Source organism: Mirounga angustirostris, unplaced genomic scaffold (genome assembly GCF_029215605.1).
Source record: "Mirounga angustirostris isolate CCGP_5_RB_7025 unplaced genomic scaffold, mMirAng1.0.hap1 SCAF_7, whole genome shotgun sequence".
In the NCBI taxonomy this organism is placed as follows: Eukaryota; Metazoa; Chordata; class Mammalia; order Carnivora; family Phocidae; genus Mirounga; species Mirounga angustirostris.
This window is the reverse complement of record NW_026991715.1, coordinates 41,057,502-41,078,535: the sequence shown is the minus strand read 5'-3', so window position 1 is coordinate 41,078,535 and position 21,034 is coordinate 41,057,502. Positions and strand designations below refer to the sequence as shown.

The 21,034-nt window shown below is 40.8% G+C and overlaps 1 protein-coding gene and 1 long non-coding RNA gene across 2 annotated transcripts in view; both read left to right on the top strand.

Annotated features, from left to right (window-relative positions):
- The window catches only part of LOC135365249 (uncharacterized), a 28,966-nt gene extending 24,850 nt beyond the window's left edge, over positions 1-4,116 (top strand). The window contains exon 3 of the long non-coding RNA XR_010412884.1: positions 3,859-4,116. This is a non-coding gene — a long non-coding RNA (uncharacterized LOC135365249). The remainder of the gene's footprint in view (positions 1-3,858) is intronic.
- A 142-nt stretch (positions 4,117-4,258) lies between these two features.
- SPINK1 (serine peptidase inhibitor Kazal type 1) lies at positions 4,259-11,344 on the top strand. The gene is made up of 4 exons (XM_045886698.3): positions 4,259-4,563; positions 5,924-5,955; positions 7,453-7,559; positions 11,228-11,344. The coding sequence occupies exons 1-4, from the start codon at positions 4,509-4,511 to the stop codon at positions 11,271-11,273; spliced, it is 240 nt and encodes a 79-aa protein (XP_045742654.1). The 5' UTR covers positions 4,259-4,508; the 3' UTR covers positions 11,274-11,344.
- Positions 11,345-21,034: the final 9,690 nt, after the last annotated feature.

Here is a 21,034-nt window from a genome sequence, read left to right as displayed (position 1 = left end):
GTCAGAACTGGTGAATTATGAGCTAGAATAGAATAAAAGGCACGAAGAGTCATCCCATATAATAAGGCTATATTTTGTTTCTTAACAATTTAATTTGTCTACGCATATGTAGGCTGTAACACAAAATTTATTTCTTGCTTTGGATACACAGTCAAAATGTTTAAAAATCAAGGTTCGGTGCAAAGAGCCCAGTGTTTGGCATGAGACAGGTCTAAATCTGAATGTTATTACTGCTGGTATCATTACCTAAAGAATTCCTGCAATGAGATCCCAGCCAATTCCCTTCTCCTCAGACTGCTTATGAAACCAAAGAAAAATACCTTCTCTCAAATATTAACTCCCATTACAGTGGCTCTTAGAACCTTCTTATTGTCAACCAAACTGCTATTTAAATTATGAAAAGAGGGACGCCTGGGTGGCTCAGTCGTTGGGCATCTGCCTTCGGCTCGGGTCATGGTCCCAGGGTCCTGGGATCGAGCCCCGCATCGGGCTCCCTGCTCGGCGGGAAGCCTACTTCTCCCTCTCCCACTCCCTCTGCTTGTGTTCCCTCTCTTGCTGTCTCTCTCTCTCTCTCTGTCAAATAAATAAATAAAAAATTAAAATAAATAAATTATGAAAAGAAAAAAAACTTACTCACCCAACCTGTATCTATCAATGCTTAGCCTAAACTCCATAAACACAGAAATCAAAATCTATTTCCCTAGCAGTCAGGCCAGGGCTTTTAAATATGAGGAACTCAATGGGCATCTGAATTATAATGACGGCTGAATAAATAAAAGACTGAGTGAGCCAGTAAGTGACTATCTGTGGCAGGCAAGAGACACAGAAATGAACAAGGCATAGATCTGGGTCTTCAAGAAAAGAAGCATACACATGTATTACTTTATTCATGTTTTCAGCAAATATTTATTCAGAACTTTCTATTTAACCAGGCACTTGGTGAGGTACTGCAGTTACAAAACAACCATATTTGCTCCCTAAAGGGAAAGGGATATTACATAATAATCATATAAACAGCCACAGAAAAAATTTAAGTGATGCAGGGTATCAGGAAATAATATAACAACAAGCCCTAGCGTACATGCAGAACAGAGTAAGGAACTAATTGGAAAAGCAGCTCCATGAGAAAATTATATTTAGCCCGAGTCTTGAAGGTTAAAACCTAAAATCTATTTTTTTTTTTTTCCTGTGGAGAGTAGCTTTGAGGAAGAAATAACAGTAGATACTGTCTTGAAGGAAATTTCAGAAAGCCAAAGGGGACTTCAAAAGTTAATCAACACCTCTCAAGGCCAGATTTACCCTCGGGGAGGGACACAGACAATGATGCCATTATCTTTGCTATGTTGGTATAAAATTATGAGAAACATTCAGCATTGAGGTTATTTTGGATACAGATTCAAGAAGAGAACATGGTAACAAATTAAGCTTGGAGGTGGTACAAGGTAAGGGCAAAAAGAGGCAGTAAGGGGAACGCTTAGGTTTTGGCTTAACCAACTTGTTGGAAGGCAGAGAAGCAAAGGGGAGCCTGAAGAGAAAAGTATTTGTGGTGAATGATCAAAGTAGTATTATGGGACATGTCACATTTGAAGTGCCCATAGGATGTCCAAAAGAGCCTCAAGAAGGCTCTTAATATCTGGTCTGAAGATCCAAAGGCAGGTCTAGGAAAGAGATACATATCTGGGGATTTTATAAAGATATAATTTAAATGATGTGAATCAATGAGTTTACCTAAGGAAAATGAAAAGTGAGACATAAATAGGGCATAGGACCAATACTTGAGAAACTCCCAAGTCTTCACTCATTAGAAGAAGAGGAGTCAATAAGAAGGACAAAGATGATATGAGAATGGAGAAGGAATGAAGAAATGCAGAGGACTGTGCAGTCATGAAACACAAGAAAAGAAATTATATCTTGGGGCGCCTGGGTGGAGCAGTAGGTTAAGCATCTGACCCTTGATTTCCACTCAGGTCATGATCTCGGCAGCCTGGATCAAGCCCCACATTGGGCTCTGCACTCAGCGGGGAGTCTGTTTGTCCCTCTCCCTCTCCCCCCCTCACAACCTCCTTCTCTCTCCCTCCCTCTCTCTCTCTCTCTCTCTCTCTCTCTCACAAATAAGTAAAAAAATCTAAAAAAAGAAAAAAAGAAAAGAAATGATATTGAGTGTGATCAAGTGTGAAGAATTAGAGACCATGGGTTCCGAAAAATTGTCCATGGAATTGATTTGAATTAGTGACCAAAACAAGAGGAAGTTCAGTGGCAGTAGAGAGGCAGGAGGAAGCTAGGATGGTGAAGGTTGACATAAATGGAAGATGGGGGAACCATCATACACAGTTTCAACAGTGTGTTATGTGTTGCATTCAACCACCATGGCAGCCCAGAAAGAGCAGAAGTTTTCCAATAAGAAACAACATTTGAAGTGAACCGTAAAGACAGAGGAAGAATTCATCGATGCATACGGGTAAAGAAGAACATTCCGGTTAGATGGAACGGCATTATAAATCCTGAAAAAATAACGACAATGAAATTATAGTGATGGGCAATGTTTCTAAGTGTTTACCATGTGCCAGAAACTGTTGCAAACGCTTTACATGTATGAAGTTCACCTGAACTATAGAGTCAACCTCTTCCTTCCTCTTCCACCATCAGTTCTTGGTTGGACTAGTACAGGAGCCCAGCAGCTGGTTTTCCTGCTGCTGCCCTTGTCTTCAAGTTTAAGTCTTAAGCAGGTAAAATAACCTTTTAGGATGACCACCATATCCTGTCATTCCTGCACCACAGCTCTAAGGGCTTTCCCTCAGGTTCCAAACCAAAGTCCTTACTCCAGCCTACCCAGCCCTTCACTGTCCAGGCCTCCCTGCTTCCTTTACCGCACTGCCTAGGTGTCCTTCCAGCACCGTGCTCCAGCCAGATTATCCATCACCCTGGATGTTTGTCGAACGGGTCAGGCAAATTTTTGCCTAAGAGCCTGGGCCCTGACTGTTCTCTCTGTCTGGAGTGCCTGTTCTTGGATATCTGCATGGTTCAGTTCTTCACTTCCTTCACGTTTCTGTTCAGACGTCACTTAATGACCAATCTATAACAACTATCTCCCGATCCTCCAGCACCCTTATTATCCTTTTTATCCTTTTTCTCCATAATATTTATCATAATCTGATATGCTTTATAATTATCAGATGACTTTCTTACTGCCTGTCTCCCCCAGCTAAAATGCAATGGAGGCTCCTTGAGGGCAGGGACTGTCATTTTTACTCACTGATGTATCCACAGACATGAGCACAGTTCAAGACCAGGGAGGATCTGAGATTTTACCCTTCTGGAAGCTAACAAGTTAGCCTGCCACAGTTAAAGGGATGCTGGCAGAAGACACAGGCTGCTGAGTCAGAGACAAGGGACTTAATTATTCAATAGCAATAACCAGAGTGCCAGTGTCATCCAGTTTCCCAAGCCGCAGTTTTTACAGGGTGACATGATGAGGACCAAGTGGTACCTACAGAGAAAGTGCATTGTGCTCCATAAGAAGGATGCCATGCTTTTTAAAAATCCCTAATCTTTTTTAAGGGGCACCACACCCACCTAATCTTTGCACAGGTGAGAGATATTATCTTTATTATAATGAACAGGAAACAAACCTCCCCTTTGCTCCAGAGAGAAACACTATTCCGCTTTCCAAGTCCATTTGTTGTACAAACTTTTGAAAAGAGCAACTGAGGCACAGGCAGGCAGTCAGTGCCTCTCCTCAGAAGACAGGCAGAAACACAAAACAGAATCGAGAACTGTCTCCCAATAACACGTGGTAGAACAATACTTATGCTTGAATGAAAGATAAACACTCTGAGTTAAATGCTTTTATCATTTCAGATCCCAGATGAATAAAGGGAGGCACAGCATGAATGAACTACCTGTACAAGAACACAGAGCTAGTGAGTGTCTGGTGAGCACAGTCTGGCCCTAGAGCACACATACACACCTTAGGGACCTGACCCCTCTCTAACTCTAACCTGTCTCTCTGTCAGCTACCTTGGGCTTTGTGGATGAGTGACAGAACAAAAGAAAAGAGGAAGAATAAAAAAAGGGAAAAGCTGGAGGAAAAGAAGAAAGAATAGAGAGCAATTTTTGGATATCCATACCCATTTATATATCCAGAGCTAGAGTACAGGGGACCTTTGAGTTCACCTTATGGATGAGGCCACTGGGGCCCCCCATAGTCACAGAGGAAGTTAGGGGGAGAACCAACTAACCGACCACCAGAACTTTTCTGACAGAGTCTTGGCCTTGCATATGGCAGGCCTGTGCTGTTTCTTTCATCTTTCTTACGCAAGTGACATTCCCAAAACTTGGGGCCAGGCTATGTTACGGAGTCAATCAATAACCAAAGATCTGTGACAGGGCAGGAGGTGGCGCCTGGACGGCTAACCTAACTATATAACCCTTCCAGTCCCGGGGTTCTGAAGAGAAGTGGTAAGTTCAGTGCAGTTTTCCACTGAGGTCTGCATACCGAACTTTCAGCCATGAAGGTAACGAGCATCTTTCTTCTTAGTGCCTTGGCCCTGTTGAGCTTATCTGGTAGGTGCCTTTGCATATTTTTCTGATTGAGTAAAACCTTTTTGACGTGTTGCATTACTGAGCTCATTACATTCTAGACTTAGAGTCTAGTCTTGGACAGATCTTTTGGTCCCAGTGAAATGAAATAAGGTCAGGGACCTATTCCAGGGGGCTTCTTCAAACCCAGAGATGCCTTGCTGCTTCTCATAAAATTTAGCTAGGAGGAGCTACCTCCTTACCTAGATCACCTCAGAAATTGTCAATATCAAAATCAAATCTCACCAAAATTTCTTCCTTTGGATACTATCAAGCTACTTCCTCTTCCCTTCAATAAGCTCATTCAAGATCACCAACCCCTACATAACGTCAACAAACCTGTTATTTTCTAGGGAATGCAGCATGGCAATTTTAAGTACCTATCTGTAAATTCAAGAAATGTGAATTGGACTAATAAACAGTGTAATGTAATAGAGGGAAAGAGCTCTTTGGGGACTGATGGTGAGATGTCAAAAGAGTTCTATTTTTAACATTACTTACTAAAGAAGACTTACATGTAATTGCAAGTTAGTTTTGTGTCACAAGATCTGGCTGGTGCTAGTGGTAACTGTTTCACAAATTTTCATATAAACTCTCCACATCTTTGTTTATACACTGACACTTCTTACATCACTAATTATAAGATCAAAGGTCTAGTAACCAGTTGTGAGAAGGCAGTGAAGATTCAGAAGATATTTGCTCTGCGCCTGACACATTTCAAGCAGTAAGTAAATCACTTCTATTTTCAAAAGACATAGGTCAACTATCATGAAATGCCCAATTGAGATACTTTGGTCATAATCAAACTTCTGCTTCATTTTATTAAAGCTTCAGTAGGCAGGAAGTGATGGGGCACCAGTCGGATGTCCTTGAGAGAAGGCAGAAATAAGAAGGGGTTGGGTGGGGCACCTGGGTGGCTCAGTCGGTTGAGCATCCGACTCTTGATTTTGGCTCAGGTCATAATCTTGCCCTGCATCAGGCTCAGTGCTCAGCAGGGAGTGTACTTGAGGATTCTCTCCATCTCCCTTTGTCCTTCCCCCTGTTCATGCGTTCATGCGCTCTCTCCTTCTCTCTCAAATAAATAAATAAATCAGAAGAAGAAGAAGAAGAAGAAGAAGAAGAAGAAGAAGAAGAAGAAGAAGAAGAAGAAGAAGAAAGAAGAAGAAGAAGAAGAAGAAGAAGAAGGGGAAGGGGAAGGAGAAGGAGAAGGAGAAGAAGAAGAAAGGTGGGGAGCAGAAGAGGCCAGCAGAGAAGTCTTCAATGGAAGTGGAAGATTGCAAATAAGAGCAGACCCGGCTTCTCCCACTCAGTACCTGACCTCATATGTCTCATTTATGTTTTCTAGGTACCACTAGAGCTGGCTTGGTGGGAAGAGAGGTAAAGACAACTTTGTGCTTTTTTATCTCTCAGGCTAGAACTATTTACTCCACTCAACTCACGGCCAAGCTGTGACATTTCAGTTCCCCTGAAGTCAGGACGGGTGTGTGGTACTAGTGAGGCTTCACCTGCTAAGTGTGGATCGTGACAGCAGTGCCCCACAGGGTCTTATGCTGAAGGACAAATGCACCGACACACAGGCAGTTTCCATGTCGTCATATAATGCTTGCTGTGAAGGCATTCTGAATGTTCTGAGGTTATCTGGTACGGCAAGGATTCGAGGGGGGGCATTCTTCTTAACTTCCCCCCAAGCAGCCTTCCTCCTTACAGCCAGTTTGACCATGTTGGCATAAAGTTCTCCCAATCCCCAAGGTGAAGCTCTAATTTATAATGAGCAAAAGAAAATAATAAACTAGGTTCTTCCTCTAGAAAAATATTCTATACCTAACTTTTCTTTTTTTGTTCTGGGTTTATAAATTTATTAACTGCGGTAAATTTGAAGACCAGGGAAGAGAAGTGTCCCTTTTCATTTATATATAGTGAGGAGATAGACGGCAAACCAAAAGGGCATGAGTAAATAAATTATTACACTAATGATAAGGGTTTAAAGAAATTCAGGTACCATCTGGAACCTAGCCTGGTTAGATCACAGAATGTGCCCCTAAGTGAGATATATTTTGAGCCATGAAGGATAAGAGAATGTTAGCAAAATATAACTGGTGGGTAAAAGTAGTAGACTGAAGTGGTGAAGAGCCAAAGCTCAGGACCTAGACCAACTGGGTTTGAATCCTGGATCTGGAATTACCAGCTGCGTAGCCTTGGGTGATTTAATCTCTTTGTGCTTCACTGTCTTCACTGGAAGAAGAGTATAATAAAAAAGTCATAGGATAGTTGTAAGATTTAAATAGAGTAATACATGAAAGCACATGCCTATGACAGTCATCCCATAACTACATCCCAATAACTACAGCATTCTTACTGATGTCCAGGAAACAGACTGTGCAAGGGCTCCCAGGGCAGAAAGCACCTGAAGTCGTCACATGACTAAGAGAAGGGCAGTGTGACTGGATCACAGTGGGCAAGGAAGACATGCCCACAGTGTGGCTGACCTGACAGGAACCAGCACCTGCCATCATTGCAAACTGGAACATGATCTTACTCACCTTATTTAAACCTCACAACGCCACCATGAGATAGGTGTGGAAGCGATAATATCCTTCCCATCGTGCAGATGAAGTGACTGAGGCTCGGAGCCACCAGGAGATTTGCCAGCATATTATAGCTTGTAAACAGCAGAGGTATTACATGCAATCAGGCATTCTGATTCGAAACCTTGGATTCTTCCTCTCAGACACTCAGTATCACTCCCCCCATCACCGCCGGGCTTCCATCTTTAAGCTAACCAACTTAAGGAAGTGAAAACCCTTTTAGAGATTTTGCTATAAACTCAAAGAATGCTAAACGATGGAAAATAATTCTGTTTAATTCCATTTTTAGGCTAAATGTAACACTGAAACGACTGCATGTACCAAGATCTATAATCCTGTCTGTGGGACTGATGGAGAAACTTATTCTAATGAATGTGTGTTATGTGTTCAAAATAAGTGAGTACAAACTTGAATGTCTTTTAAAACATATTTTTAAGCTAGTTGTCTTCAAATTTTCATATATCTTATCCCTCTAAGTTCCAATCAATATACCAATAACATCAATCTTACCATGAGAGAAACAAAACATCTCGACTTTCCAAAAATAATTCCCAATCCCTTTTTCTCATTACATATCTGGTATGATAAGCTACAGAGATGTGCATGTGTTTATGTGTGTGTGTGTGTGTGTTGTTATACAAAACAATACTTATTGTGTCAGGCATTGGGCAAGGCACTGAATACTCACAAATCTATGGGGCAGAGAATACTAAACCCATTATGCACATGAAGAAATTGAGACTGAGCTTAAGTAACTTGCTCAAGATCAACCAGCAGTAAGTGACAGACGTGGGTCCAAATCCTTGCTCTTTCAACTATGCTTTAAAGTCAGGTACCAGACTAAGTATTTGTGAGATACAGAAGGAAGTCCAACATGTTTCAAGTCTCAGTTTGGTTACACTCAATGCTAATACAGTGTAGTCAGTGGAAATAAGAGCAAAGTACTCTGAGAGCACAATATTAAAAACAACTAATTATGCTGCTACAATTTGGAAAAGTTTGGAGGCTTTGTTTAGGCCATAAAGGAGAGAGAGGCACTCCAATAAGAAGAAAAATCTGAACAAAAGGGAGGAAGGTATTAATAACATGGTACAAGATAAATGTGTTAAGGAAAGGATAGTGGAATAGAGGAAAGTGTTTGAATGGTTCTCTGAATTAATTTTTCAAAAACCACTTGTATAACAAAAACCCATGCTTTACAGCAAATCAACAGATAGTCTAGATTTTTAAAAAGCTAATACACCCAAAATACCTAAGTTTAAAAGATCACAGGGGCGTCTGGCTGGCTCAGTTGCTAGAACATGTGACTCCTGATCTTGCGGTTGTGAGTTTGAGCCCCATGTCGGCTGTAGAGACTACTTAAAAATAAAATCTTGAAAAAAAATCATACTTGGTGATGGTAATGATTGTGTTTATGAAAGCCCTCAAAAATGCAAATATGAATTATATGGATCAGGTGACCAAAAACATACTTTTGTAACATTCTTTTATGGAGATAAGAGCCAGCCTCAGTGAATCTCATTTTCTGAAGTGATCGTAGGTAGGTGCTGGGAATCAAACTCAGGCCCTGAGAGAAGCAGATCTGCCACTAATTTTCTATTTTACTCAGCTCCTGAACACCTAACATGTGCCCAGCATTGTGCCGGTTTCCTCTGCTTTCCTTGTGCCTATGAGTGAAAGAAAATAGGTCTTAAGTGCAAATAAGAAAGCTTCTGGTAACTTGGGACAAGTGCCATCAAATGAGGTGTGAGGAAAGTACCACAGGAGTGAAGGAGAGACACAGATTCCTTAGTACCAAAAGGGTCAAGAAAGGATTCATGAAAAGGATGTCATTTAAACAGGGCTCTGAATTTTGGCAACACTGCAAAGGCATTCCAGGTTAAATAAAGGTGTAGAATGAGCAAAACAAATAAAAGAGATTCCACAAGTAGCCCAGAAAACTGTTATTCTTAGAACTGATTTAGCATTAACGACTTTGACTTAGACTCAAATGACTGCACGCATTTCCATTATTCCGTAGTATAAATTCCCAATAACATGACCTCTCTTCTTGGTCTGCTTTAAATCACTTCAGAAAATCCTCAGTGTTAGCAAGGACTGTTGAAATAGGGCCCCAGGGAGAGAGATCTAATATCCTTAAGTTTTAGAACCAAAATACTAGGTGTTCTGCTTTGTGGTGAATTTATTTCCACACTAAAGATTTGTAAAAGGACTGGAAAACACTTGTTAATTTTCTCATGACCTAGGCTGTTGACATAAAGGTCAAACATCATATTTCCATCCAAGGGGAGGAGAAAGCAACATAATAGCCTTGAGATTTAGCAAACTCCCAAGTGCCAAGACCAAAATGCCCAATGTTTAGAATGAAATATTGTAAAAATATGAGCATACAGCTGAGACACCCCACTCCCTTAGCCTTTAAAACCTACCTGTCCTGCTTACTCATTCTTTTTTCTCAAAAATATTTAAATATGGGAAGAACATTTGAATGCCAGAAATTGTAACTTCTCTTCCTGTATTTCTCAGATAAGAAAACAGGTCTAGGGGTGCTTGGGTGCCTCAGTGAGTTGAGTGTCCAGCTCTTGGTTTTGGCTCAGGTCATGATCTCATGAGTCATGGGACTGAGCCCAAGTCGGTCTGCTTGAAGATCCTCTCCCTCTGCCTCTTCTCACTCTCTCTCAAATAAATTAATTGATTTAAAAAAAAAAAGAAAACAGGTCTAGAGAGAAAATGTGGCTTTTCCTAGTGTAAAATACTTACAATGTACCATACTGCCTTTCTCTCTACTGCCCGTTAAAAGCCCCCCAAAAATACTTTGTTGAGTTAACTAGAACCAGGCTCTGACCCTAGTTGTTGGGTTTTGAGATGGGTAGATAAAGGCTTGCATCTCCTTGATCATTACGTGCTTGTCAGATATAATCGGTAAGGACTTTTTTCTCTGTCTTCTCAGGGAATTTGTACTGGCAAATTCTGTTCTATAGACCAGCACTCTCTAGTAGAACTTTCTGCAAAGACGGAAATGTTCTGTAACTGTGTTGTCTAGTATGGAAGCCACTAGCCTTGCCACCAGCACTTAAAATGTGGCTCGTACAACTGAGAAACTGAATTTTTAATATTACATAACTTTAACTGATGTGAATTTAAATAGCTAAATAGGGATGGTGTCTTCTATATTGGACAACACAGCTAAAGAAGGTAAGTCAACCTGTGTACTGTGTTTAGATGTTTGTGCTATGTATGCTAAACAACTCAGACAAGTATTATGCATGGATAATATTTATGGAACAAGAAAACAATAAAAACTCTTAAAATGAAGAATCATCAAGGTCCAGGTAAATACATGCATAGATATATGGAAGTCAGGTGTCCTCAAGTAACAGAGAAATAGAAGAATTTTTATAAACCAGTAGTATATTCAAAGAAAGGATGGTTAAAAAAGAGAGAGAGAGAGAGAGAGAGCTCTGAAAACAACCTCATGAGGCACAATTACAGGATTTAGGAATATTTAACTGACAGAAAAGAAAACTGGTTTGGGAAAGGTAGTGTCCTGGGGAGCAGAGAGGTTTTTATCTGGAGGGGAGGATGCTCAGACCTGGCAGGTATCAGATAGGATATAGATATGATTTCCTTCTGTGAGATCTCACAGGTATTAAACCCCAGAGTTCTAAGGCAAAAGATCAATTAGAACATCCTGTAGTAGCCCAGGCACCAGCTAAGCTGGATGCCTTGTGGCTAGAACAATGATATTAGGAGAAAAAGAAGCAACAATGAATTAGAGATTGATTTCAGAGGTTTACTGTAATGCCACAGTAGATCTGTAAACTCTGTAAGGACATTTTTCCTTTCTGTTGTATCCCTAGTGTATATAAGAAAGAGTGTCTGTCAGTATTTGATGGATTAATGAATAAGTGAATGAATACATGAATGAAAGGCAGGGAAATGGGAATAAAAATTTGAAACCTTTCTATTTTAAATAAAGCTGATGTTTTTTCATTGTTTTTCTCCCATAGTCACTTTTTTGTCAGCAAAGTTCAAGCTGATTTTTTTTTCATTCTCTTCTACAGGAAGCGCCAGATCCCTATCCTCATTCAAAAATCTGGACCTTGCTGAGAACCAAGGTTCTAAAATCTCCTGTGGTCCCCACAATGCCTAGCGGACCTGACTGTTGAATAAAATGCATCTAAATACTTCCTGTTGTTCCTGTATGCTTTTTCCTCAAAGGCATGTTTGATTACACTGGGGTCAGGGGACTGACACAAACTCAGAATAGACCAGATTTTGCAAAATACAGCAATTCTGAAATGTTGGACAAGGTTTCCATCATGATGCTTTTTCCTTCTCCATTCCCTTCCTCACATACTGACTACTGTCTCAGGAAAATGTGATTACAGTTATTAACTGACAGGACCCAGTTGATCCTGAGGACAATAATCCCACAGAGAATTAAACTAGCTTCAGAAGGAATACTTGGAAAACTTTCAGTCCAGAAACATGTTATCTGTTAGCTTTCGTGACTGAAATAATTTCTTTAGGTTGCCTTGGGATTTAATAGAGCATCTATTGTACGAGGACTCTGTGTAGCTGACTTGGCTTTATATGTGAGCCACAATAACCCTGTAAGGTTATCCTTATCTTGTGAGTCGATGTAGAAAAGTTAAGTAATCTGACTAATAGCACCGGCAAATAAGGTAGCAGAGTTAGGTTTTTAATCCAGGGTGGACTCAAAAATCGAATGCTTCGTCTAAACCACAATCACCTGAGGTGGATTATTCCTTGCCTAGTTCTTCTATAGGAACTTTAGGTAGCTTCCTCATATTAAAAGACCTATGTGCGTAGGGACAGCAAATAAGGTAGAAATAAGAAGTACCTCAAAAGAAAAAGTACCTATAATCACTAAAAAAAGAGATGGAAAAGCAGCTTGAATTCTTGAGCCCTTATGAAGAACTAGCCGAGAAGGGAGAAGCGGATGGAGGCCTAAAAAAACCTGAGATGTATCAGGTGCATCAAAATCTTTCCCAACACAGTTGCCTGACACTCTTAAGGTTTAGGATAATTTCTTGTCATGTTCAGAATATTCACGTCTTGAAGCTTAAATCTGACCACTAGAGGATGCTGTGGTCTCCCGCGTGACAGCCAAACCAGAGCCTAAAGCTCGCCAGATACCATGCTAGCAGAAGTTATGGATGCAAGATGGCTTCCTGCATCTCGTCTGTGATGCTAGAGGACACTTGAAGGGCACCCTTAATAGTAAACAACTTTGCCGCAGTCAACGGAATTTAAATAATTGAATGCTAGAAATTGTCATGTCTAATTGGACCATTTTACAGGTCTGGAGAGAAGAGGTTTGAAGGCTATAGGTAGAAGGAATACATAAACCCAGATTGTTTACCTTCAGTGGTTCTGCTCCCTCTCTCTGACCTGTTAAAAGGTAAACAGAGGCAACCCACCTCTCCGCCTGGCCATATTTTCTGGAGCTGCCAACCTGACAGATGCCAGGCCAAGTTCTCAAGACACAAAACAAGACAAACAAGAAGGGAGAGGATCGACAACTAATGGTATCTAAAAGCAAATTCATGAGTCACAATTGGAAGATCCAATGTTGTTTTTTTTTGTTTGGGGGGTAGTTGTTTGTTTGCCTGCCAATCTGTATTTGGAAAGGAAGGGACAAAGAGAAATTTTACCTTCCTCTTTGGACCAGGCGCCACAGACAGAGACAGAAGAGCTTCTTTGGTAAGAATTCTTACCCTTTGTCCACTTCGGCCAGTTTCCCCAGGATCCCTTCTGCAGGCTCCGGAGTGAGCGCGATACCCCAGCGTTCTCGGCCTGGTCACCAGGTACTTGAGGGGAGGAAAAAATAGTTTTCCCTCAACCCTCAACGGTGAGCGCTTGGCTGAGACGCCTTTTTCTGTAGGGCACCTCATAAATGGATAGGCTTATTACGATGCAAGTTTACTGGGGCCACCGTAACTCAAGATTATCTTTGGTGAGGTTCACCTGCTCGTTCAGCCTTCAAACGAAAATTCTCACCGGAGGCCTCACGCGGGACCCATTCCGGCCCTGGAACCAGAGGGTTTTGGAAGCTGACACAGTCCAACCCTGAATTCGGTCCTGCTTCCAAGTCGGACCCAGTCCCCGCCGAACTGCGTCCCCTTTCCAAGCTGGACCCAGCCCTTCCCTGGACCCAGCTCAGGTTCCCAGTCGGACCGGGTCTGACGTGGGACCCAGTCAGGTTTCGAAGCCGGAACCAGTGTGACCCCGACTTGGTCCGGTTTTGAAGTCGTGCCCAGTCGGACTGCGGCCAGTTCCTAGATCGAGTTGAGAGAAAGAAGTGCGCCAGTAAAGCTAAGAGCTTTAACGTAAAAGCTGCAGGGCTGGGATCCCTGTACCCCGACCTCCAGAGGCCGCGAGAGGCCGCGAGAGGCCGCGAGAAGCCGCGAGAAACTGCGAGAGGCCGCGAGAGGCCGCGAGAGGCCGCGAGAGGCCGCGAGAGGCCGCGAGAGGCCGCGAGAAGCCGCGAGAAGCCGCGAGCTCCAGGGGCTCCGCAGGTACCTGCGTCTGGCTGCTCGTCGCTCCTGGGCGCCTTGGGTTCCCTCTTCTGTCTCCGTAACCATGAAAAGATAAACTTGAGGCATATTACAGTTTCAAGAGTCTATGTGGACAAAAATGTAATCGAATGGAGCAGCCTCCAATCTGGCAGACGGAAAGGAGCTCCGAGGGGCACAAAGACGTTACTTTACAAGCAGAAGAGCGGGCTGGTTATTGCAAGGTCGCTTTCCTTTAGGGCACAGCAGAGGTCTGTCAGGCAGATGACGTAACTAGTGCTGATCAGGGGATTCCTGACTGACTGATTTAAGATTCCATTTCTGGGAGAGCAGAAACTGCACGTAAGTCTTGATTTGGTGGTGTGGGGCTTAGCCTAACAGACTCCATTCTGGGCCTGTTGCCTTGCTTTTAACAGACCTATCAGAAAGCATGTGGATTACTGTGTTTACGTCTGATGGTTACGTTTTAAAAGACATGTTTGCAAGCGGAAATGTGTTTAGAAGAGAGACACTGCTGGGATTAATAAGAATTTGAAACTTTGTCCTGTGATAAATGGTTGAAGGAAGTAGGAAAATTCGGTCTGAAGAAAGGAAAACCCTTAGGTATCTGGTAGGTCTTTTCAAACCATTTAAGAGAGAGTGTTAACACCATGAAAGCAGAGACTTCCTTCCTTTTTTGATTGCTGTATTATAAACTGGAGGACAGTAACATCTAGGAGGTGCTCGATTAATATTCTTTTTGTTACCTCAATGAATGGGGAAAAGGTATAAACATGTTCTGGTTGGCCACAAAGGGAGAATTTAGACTAATTGGCTAGGGATTTAAGAAGGCTGATTTGGGCTCAGTAGGAAAGCATGCACTAGGATGGTTAAGATCAGAGGCTCTGGTTTCTAGCACTTGGGCCGGAATCCAGCTTTCCTACCATCTAACCACATGACCTTGGAGAATCCAGAGAATTTCCTCATCTCTTTTTTTTTTTTCCCCTCATCTCTAATATGGGATGAATAATAACAGTTTCCCAACAATTAGCACCATGTCTGCCATACAGTAAGTGCTCAGAATTATCAGCTGTTTATTATTGTTACTACTATTATTTTTCATCTTGTAACAATTTGAACCCACTAAAAACGTCTCCTGGTGCATTAACATTTCCCTGATAGGAGGAATTTTGCTTCTTCAGGTACTAGTTCATTGCATTATTGAATTATTAGTGGTTTTGTGGAAGAGATTCCTCAGCTGGGTACAAGATCACACTAAAATCTCTCTGCTTTTAACTCTAAAAAAATTTTAGAATTATAAACCACACCCTTCCAAATAGGAACGTGACTGACAACAAGTATTATGGATGGAGTTTTATTTCTGGGTTTTGTGGTCCCTACTGTTAGGTCTCCATCTTGGGGTAAACCTAAGAACTGTAGCCCTCTTTAAATGCAAAAACACAATTACAGCTAAACTCCAAGAAGACATGGTCACAGGGCCAATAGATTTTTGTAGTTTCCTTTACTAGTTTCAGAGTATTTGAAATGTGAAGCTATCAGAGGGGAATAGTATACAAAAAAGATTTTTGTCTCACTGGAGAAGTACATGTATTTCAAATGAAACATTTAAAAAAAAAACTGTACAAACCTCCTGAGAAATAGGGACATGACTGATACTGTAATTTTATTTCCCTTTCTTTGACCCAATTTGTGCCCTATAGGCCCTAGTTTAACCCAACTAAGTAAAAATGCAATTGATTTGCATAATACAGGAAGTAATTACATAAAAAGATACAAAGCTCTTACCTTTCAAAGCCTTAGCACTGCCAACAATTTCCCTTGCTTTTTTTTTCATTGTTTAAGTGGTAGCTAACTTGGAGCTAAAACTATGGAATATATAGATAATAAAATAATGTTCAGGAAAAAGGAATAACATAAATCTGCTTTTCAGCAAATCAGTATCCACTGAAAAGTTCCGAACAACAAGCAAATAAGGCTGGTTGGAGATCAAAGCAAAAACCTAAAAAGAAATAAGACATCCTTACAGGAAAAATAATGCCTTCGTTAATTAGGTGGTTAACCTTTTATTTTCTACTTGATTGAATATTGTATATTTATATTTTTGTGACCTTCAAAACCCAATTTAGGTTTTGTTTTAAATTACATATATAATATCCAACATTGATTCTGCAGCTACAGCTACAGTTTTACTGTGCTACAATAATTAATGAACTATTTGTTTTGCTTTCATTGAAAGATACTCCCGCTATCAGGGCATCAGAATCTTTCCTTGCCATAATCCAAAGGACCCTAAAAAAAACCCCTAGCACCCCTCTCCACACCATCATGTCCAATGCAGTATTATCTACAATAGTCATGATATGGAAATAACTTCTGTCCACTGATGGATGAATGGTTAAAGAAAATGTGGAACACAAACACACACAAATATTATGTAGCCATAAAAAATGAAATTTTGCCATTTGTGACAACATGTATGGACCTTGAGGGCATTATGCTAAGTGAAATAAGTCAGACAGAGAAGGACAAATACTATATGATCTCACTTATGTGGAATCTAAAAAACAAAACAAAACAGAAGCTTATAGATACAGAGAACAGATTGATAGTTGTCAGGGGTTGGGGGGAAGGAAGGAGTTGGGCTGAGTTTGCCAGGAATTATCTGTTCATGGAGTTATTTCTTAGATATTTCCAGGAATGAATACCAATTAGAAATTTTTTCTGAATTGTTACATGTGGAATAAAGGATATTAATCACTATAATATTATGATTAGGGGAAAATGTAAAATTTTCTCCAGTCTACTTCCTTAAACTGAATGGGACTCTGGTACTGTCCTTCCAACACCTCTTACCTTCATTAGCCTTAGGTGAATAATGTATGTGTTTTTGCCTCTGTTCTCAGGGGAAGAAAGGAGAGGAAAAAGGCAAAGGGTAGTTAGTAGCTGAAGAGATTGGAGTATTTTGTAGAAGGACCTTTCCTAACCTCCATAACACCTGGTAGTTGTTGATGAGAAACTGGAACTTAAAATGGAGCCCATTTATTTGCCTCCTATTATGACATGTGACCTGTAATACCAAATAAAACTACCAATATTTTAATATATTGTCAAAATACTCTAATTTGTCAGGGCTTTTTTGTTGTTGTTGATAAAGTATATGATGAACATGACAGTAATGCTCAGGCACTATTTTTACATTGTCTGTCTTCCTTCATCCTTCCTCTTCTTCAGCTTAGAAAATAGGCTCCCGTACTCCTATCTCTACTCTTATTATGCTCTAACTTGCGAAGTAAGTGAAGTTTGCTTTTGATAGGGAGTGGGTATTCACTATCATCAAATAAGCAACCCAATCCTTCTGACCCCTCAGGGACTAGACCTTTCTTTCATTCTCTCCCAGTGACTCAACCATCCCCTTAGTCATCATCCTATAACCTGGGATTCACACTGCCTTCTCCTGTCTCTCTTATAAGGACACTCTTTCTTCCTAATCTCTCCCTTCCCCTTATATCACAAGGTCATTTATATCTACTCCTTTAAAAATCAATCTAGGTAAGACCTTTTAGTCCATTTTCCAGGTGAGGATATTGAACTTCAAGAAGTTCAATAATTGCCTACTGCCGAAGAAGGATGAGAATGCCTAACTATTTGACTCCCGTGACACCATGCTGCTTCCTCCATACATTAAATATTGTCTCTCAATGCGAATGACAATAAAAGAGATCAGTTCATCTCTACATGTACCATGCATTTGGTAGACAAAGGAAACAGCTCCCACAAAGTAGTAGCAAAAGTGTTCGTATGTATTTATCTGAGGTTTTGATTCTTAAAAAATAACTTAAAAGCACTATTATATTTTTTAACTTTAAAAACAAAGTTTTTGTCTGAGTGTTTTCTCAGTTAACAGATAATAAGCATTCCAGTTTTTGACATTAAAAAGAATTCCCTTAAATGCAAAGATGATAGGAACCCGTGGCCTTCAGGATAGAAGAAGAGCTTTTACTTCCTCATATACCTGCTGGGATTCAGCCTTTGCCTAGGTGCTAGCTTAAACTGCAGTTACCTTGCCCTTTCTCCCTCACACATTAAATCTACTTCTATTTACTTGGAAAACATTTTTCTTCGGTTCATTCACTACCCCTCTCCCACTACTTTATTCTTGTATGGGTGGAGGAAGTGGGTCAGTACCCTTTTGCGCTCTGGTGGCCCTGTGCGCATACCACTCAGCATGCACTGCATGCATAATGTTCTAGTTACCCATTTGTGTGATTTGTATTTCTCATTAAAGTTCCATAAGAACAGAGGACATGTCTTATCCATATCTTTGTCTTCAGGAGGCTCAGTAAATGCTTATTAACCTGAACTTTCCCAAATAACTCTTACTATTAGAGTCTCCCCAAAACTACACATCCATAAATTAAATGAAAGCTTTTTCAGACTGAAAACAAATTCCAGTTAAATGCAAGGGATAGATGGATTCTGTTATTCCAGATATATTATGGTGACAAAATATGTACATAAAATAAAATTTATTTTCAATTAATAAATAATAAAATTTAAAAATAATTTTTGTATATTTTCTTGGTTCCTTCTTAAAATGATGTGAAGTTATTTTTAGTTGACAGTAACTCAGTGTGGTCAGGTTAAAGCTGCCTCTGGCTGTAGGAGTGAAAATTACACTTTGGCTCAACATCGTAGATTTCACAGGGCATGATCTGGCTAACTCCTCTGCTGAGAATCCACTCTACTGTAGAAGTTGATGCTGAGTCCCTGTAATAACATTATTCCAGGGGGAACCAGACTGCTACTTGGTGGCAGGTTGGTTTCATTGGACCTTTTCCCTAATATAGAAGGGTAAGTGATTCGTCCTCATTAGAAGAGATAGGTATTTTGAGACTGGATTTCTCACTCCTGTATGTAGTGCTTCTATAGGTATCATTGTGAATGCTTTATTTGACATCTTAATATTACACATAACATTGCTGCTGTATTTGTTTCCTTTTATTGCTATAACACATTACCACCCACTAAAGGCTTAAAGCAACACAAATTTATTCTCTTACTATTCTGGAGGTGTCAGCTGGACTGGCCCCTTCTGGAATCTCTGAGAGGAGACTGTTAACTTTGCCTTAGGAGCCAACATTTAATGGCCTGTCTGCATTGTTTGCCTTATGGCTTCTTTTTCCATCTTTGAAGTATACCACTCCAATCTTTTCTTCCATCATTACATCACCTCTTCTCTCCTATACCAGTATGTCCCCTTTATAAGGACACTTGTGGTCACATCATTGGGACCACCCAGAAAATCTAAGATAAGCACCCTACCGCAAGATCTGTAACTTAGTCACATGAGTAAAATTCCTTTAGCCATATAACATAACACATTAATAAATTCCAGGGATTAGTAGGTACACATCTTGGGGTGCCATTATTCAGCCTACTACAACTACTAGTGAATTTATGCCACAGGAAACAAAGTGAGTCATTGGGGCCACACTGATGGAATTCACTGATATTCTGATACACTTCATCACCTAGAAACAGTCCTATAGATCATTAGATGACCTTCTGAAGACTTAGTTACAGTACTTCCTAGCAGATAATATTAAGGATGTGACATATACTTTGAACCAGCAGTCAAAATATGTTGTTTCAATCATCATAAGAATAGACACCTTTGGAAAGCAAGGGACAAAAGTATGTTAATGACCAACTTAACTAATTTTGGTTTTTCTGGGGGCGCCTGGGTGGCTCAGTTGGTTAAGTGTCTGCCTTTGGCTCAGGTCATGATCTCAGGGCCCTAGGATCTAGTCCTGCTTTGGGCTCCCTGTTCATCAGGGAGTCTGCTTTTCCCTTGTCCTTTGCCCTTCCCCCCACTCTTGTGCACTCTCTCTCTCTGTCTCTTTCTCTCAGATAAATAAATAAAATCTTCAAAATTTTTTTTTGGTTTTTCTGTCCCTATGAATTTAAACTGTGATTTTTTAAAAAGGTTTTAATTCCCAAGGGACATTGTTTCCACCACATGACATAATGGTTTCATTGAACTGGAAGATTACACCGTCACTTGGCCATTTGAGGATCCTCATGCCACTGAGACAACAAGCAAAGCAGGGGCCTTGATCTCTATTATTAAGGGAAAGCAGGATGCTACTCCACACCGGGGACAGGGTGGATTATGTCTAGACCCCAGTGGATTCTCCAGGGTGCCTCTTATTTCTTCTAAGTTCAGTAACACAGCTAATGGAAAACTAAAGCAACCCAACAAAAAGGATGACTAAGAACTTGAAGTACGGAAGTTTGAATTACCCCACCAGGTAGAGAATCTTAACCAGCTGAGGTGCTGCTTGAGGTCAAAGGGAACCTGGAGTGAGGAGAAGAGTGAATTACAATTATTACCATAGACTCAAGATCAGCTGACAACCATTTATAGAAATGATGACTTGTGGCAGTTACATACCGTTTCTTTCTTACATTCTTTCTTTCTACATAGTTTAGTATTTAGATGACAGGATATCCAGGGTGAGAACATTCCTGTTCGTATACAAAGTAGCTAACTGTGTTAGGTAAGAGTACCATATTGTTGTGATTGTTGTTGAGTGAAGTGTGAGGGTGGAAGAGAAGTGAATGAACGCTGAATAACCAAGGGGTAGCGGTAGCCCATGGTGATTCTTTGTCTGCTAATTGTCAGCTCTATCCCCACTCTTCAGGGCTCTTTTCTATAAAACTGGAAAAAATGGCAGCCCCCAAACTATATTTCCCAGGTTCCCTTGACGCAAAAGGAGGTAAGAGGAAAGCCGTTTGATTTTCTGTTACTGATGGCACATCAGGAAGTATCTGCAACATCAGTCGGAGTGTAATCTGAGTTCCTGCTTAGCTCGGAGGTATGCAGGCAAATGGAAGCAGGAGCCGTGCATTCAGCAGCAGCAGGAGGAGTATAAGCTTTTGCATTACTGCTCAACCGTGGGGGCCAGTTTCAGCATCAGGGGCAGCACCTCTGGCTCGTGCTGCAAGAGCAAGCTAGGCTCCAGGCCAGGTTCAATAGCAACTTCTAGTTTCTAGGTAACCCTCTTCTCTCTTCTGTTCCTTCAACCCTTTTGAGAGCATTGCAACCAATTCCCTGCATTAAATACCTCTCTTAAATATTTAGAGTAGTCTCTGGCGTCTGGGCATGACACTGACTGATACAGATATGAACCTCCAGTTTGTAAAATTGGTGAGAAAACTATTTTCCAAAGGTGCCTGCTCTTTCTAGCCACTATTTCCTACCCTAAGTTGGAATATCGTTTGGGAAATTCGGCTGATCGTCTCAGCAAGGGGAAAAGCATGGCATGG